The 1,502-nt window shown below is 33.8% G+C and overlaps 1 protein-coding gene across 1 annotated transcript in view; it reads right to left on the bottom strand.

Moving 5' to 3' along the window:
- LOC104987422 (bromodomain and WD repeat-containing protein 3-like) overlaps positions 1-1,496 on the bottom strand; it is a 7,521-nt gene extending 6,025 nt beyond the window's left edge. Inside the window, exons 1-3 of the mRNA XM_010838323.1 lie at positions 1,466-1,496; positions 1,207-1,362; positions 405-525 (exon numbers count right to left, since the gene is read on the bottom strand). Of these exons, the coding sequence (XP_010836625.1) occupies positions 405-525; positions 1,207-1,362; positions 1,466-1,487 (299 nt within the window). The 5' untranslated portion in view covers positions 1,488-1,496. The remainder of the gene's footprint in view (positions 1-404; positions 526-1,206; positions 1,363-1,465) is intronic.
- Positions 1,497-1,502: the final 6 nt, after the last annotated feature.

Raw genomic sequence — 1,502 nt, 5'->3', positions numbered from 1 at the left:
ACTGCCGCCTAATTTCCCAACAGGGGATTTAAAACATGCTCAAAGCTCTGGAGCACCATAATCATGATGAATCCACAAACCACTTAATCTGCCTTTAATAAACTAAGAGTTAACTGTAAAAAAAAAAAAAAAAAAAGAGTTAACTGTAATTATTGTTTCATTTGTGACTTTTACTAGTCATAATTTTATCCCTGTCCATACTCCTTTTTACCCTGGAAGACTGAGAATCTCCTGAAGGAAAGGAAATCAATTGTTCCAAATTTTCAAAAGAAATTTTGAGATGGGTCTTCCGAGTGGTTATTTTACACTATGAAAACAAAGATCTCAGTGTTTCGTCATGCAAAAACGAAAGCAAAAGACATAAAGCTATAAGCTTTATAGGAAATGGTAAAAACTAAACAAACCTGTAAAAGCGATTTTCAAGTCTCCGCCTGATGGTGTTGAGGTCAGTTGGATAAGCAACTACAGTACAATACAAGGGGTAGGCACTGAGATCCACTGGAACAGCAAAAGGGCTGGCAAAATCTACAATATTTACAAAATCAGAAAAGATAGTTATAAACAACACTAACATCTCATGTTAACAAACAAAAACCACATATAATCAGGAAGTGTGGGCAATATAAAACTATATTACTAAAATGAGATGATTAAATTATGCAAAAATTAGACCAATACTATTATAATGTTATTCTTTTTATTCGGACATATTATTTATGAATCATGCATGATACACTGGTTCAAATCAGATAAAAACAAGACAAAATTATTGGAGAACTGTTTTTAACTTCAAATTTATGTCTTTTCTGGATAAATGCCAAATGTCTCATGTGATATACTTCAGAAAATATAACTAGTCATGGAGTAAAACTGATTACTCCACACACAGTCTTTACCAAAAAAATCCATCCAAAGTTAGGCTTAGGGAATAGCTAGAGAGCCAAAATGACTCACAAAAGTAAAAGACACTTATATGTCTTCACTATTATAACCCCAGAACTGAAAAGGTTTGCAAGTCATTACTTTGACCAAACATATAAAAATATTATTAAAACTAGAATCCCTGTGCCTTTTGAGTTAGAAGTATATAGTGAAAAACTGCATTTCCTTTTACAGAACTTAAAATTCTGCTGGTTTTCCTTATTCCTTCTCATCTTCCTAATATTCTTTTCTCATCTTCTTAATATTCTTTCACATTCACCATACCCAGGGAAAGAAGGTGGTTGATTCCCTGAATAACTCGTTCACATTCCTCATCTCTGGAATGAGCCCCCCACTCTCCTTCCTGAGGTTTGTATAGCAAAGCAGTCAGTTCCTCCTGGGACACAGGAACACCAGCACCAACTTCATCTGGAAAGGCAGCTATGCATAAGGTGAAAAATCAGAAATAATTAGTTTTCAGAATAATGCTATTGCCATTCTTCTTTTAGAAAAATTATAATTCATTTTTTAAAAGCATATTTACTTCCTTCTGGAATTGGCTCCATATCCCAGGGGCTCAT

Source organism: Bison bison, unplaced genomic scaffold, assembly GCF_000754665.1.
Source record: "Bison bison bison isolate TAMUID 2011002044 unplaced genomic scaffold, Bison_UMD1.0 scf7180017846041, whole genome shotgun sequence".
Taxonomy (NCBI): domain Eukaryota; kingdom Metazoa; phylum Chordata; class Mammalia; order Artiodactyla; family Bovidae; genus Bison; species Bison bison.
Note: the sequence above shows the minus strand (reverse complement) of the source record. Positions and strands in the feature narration are given on the sequence as shown.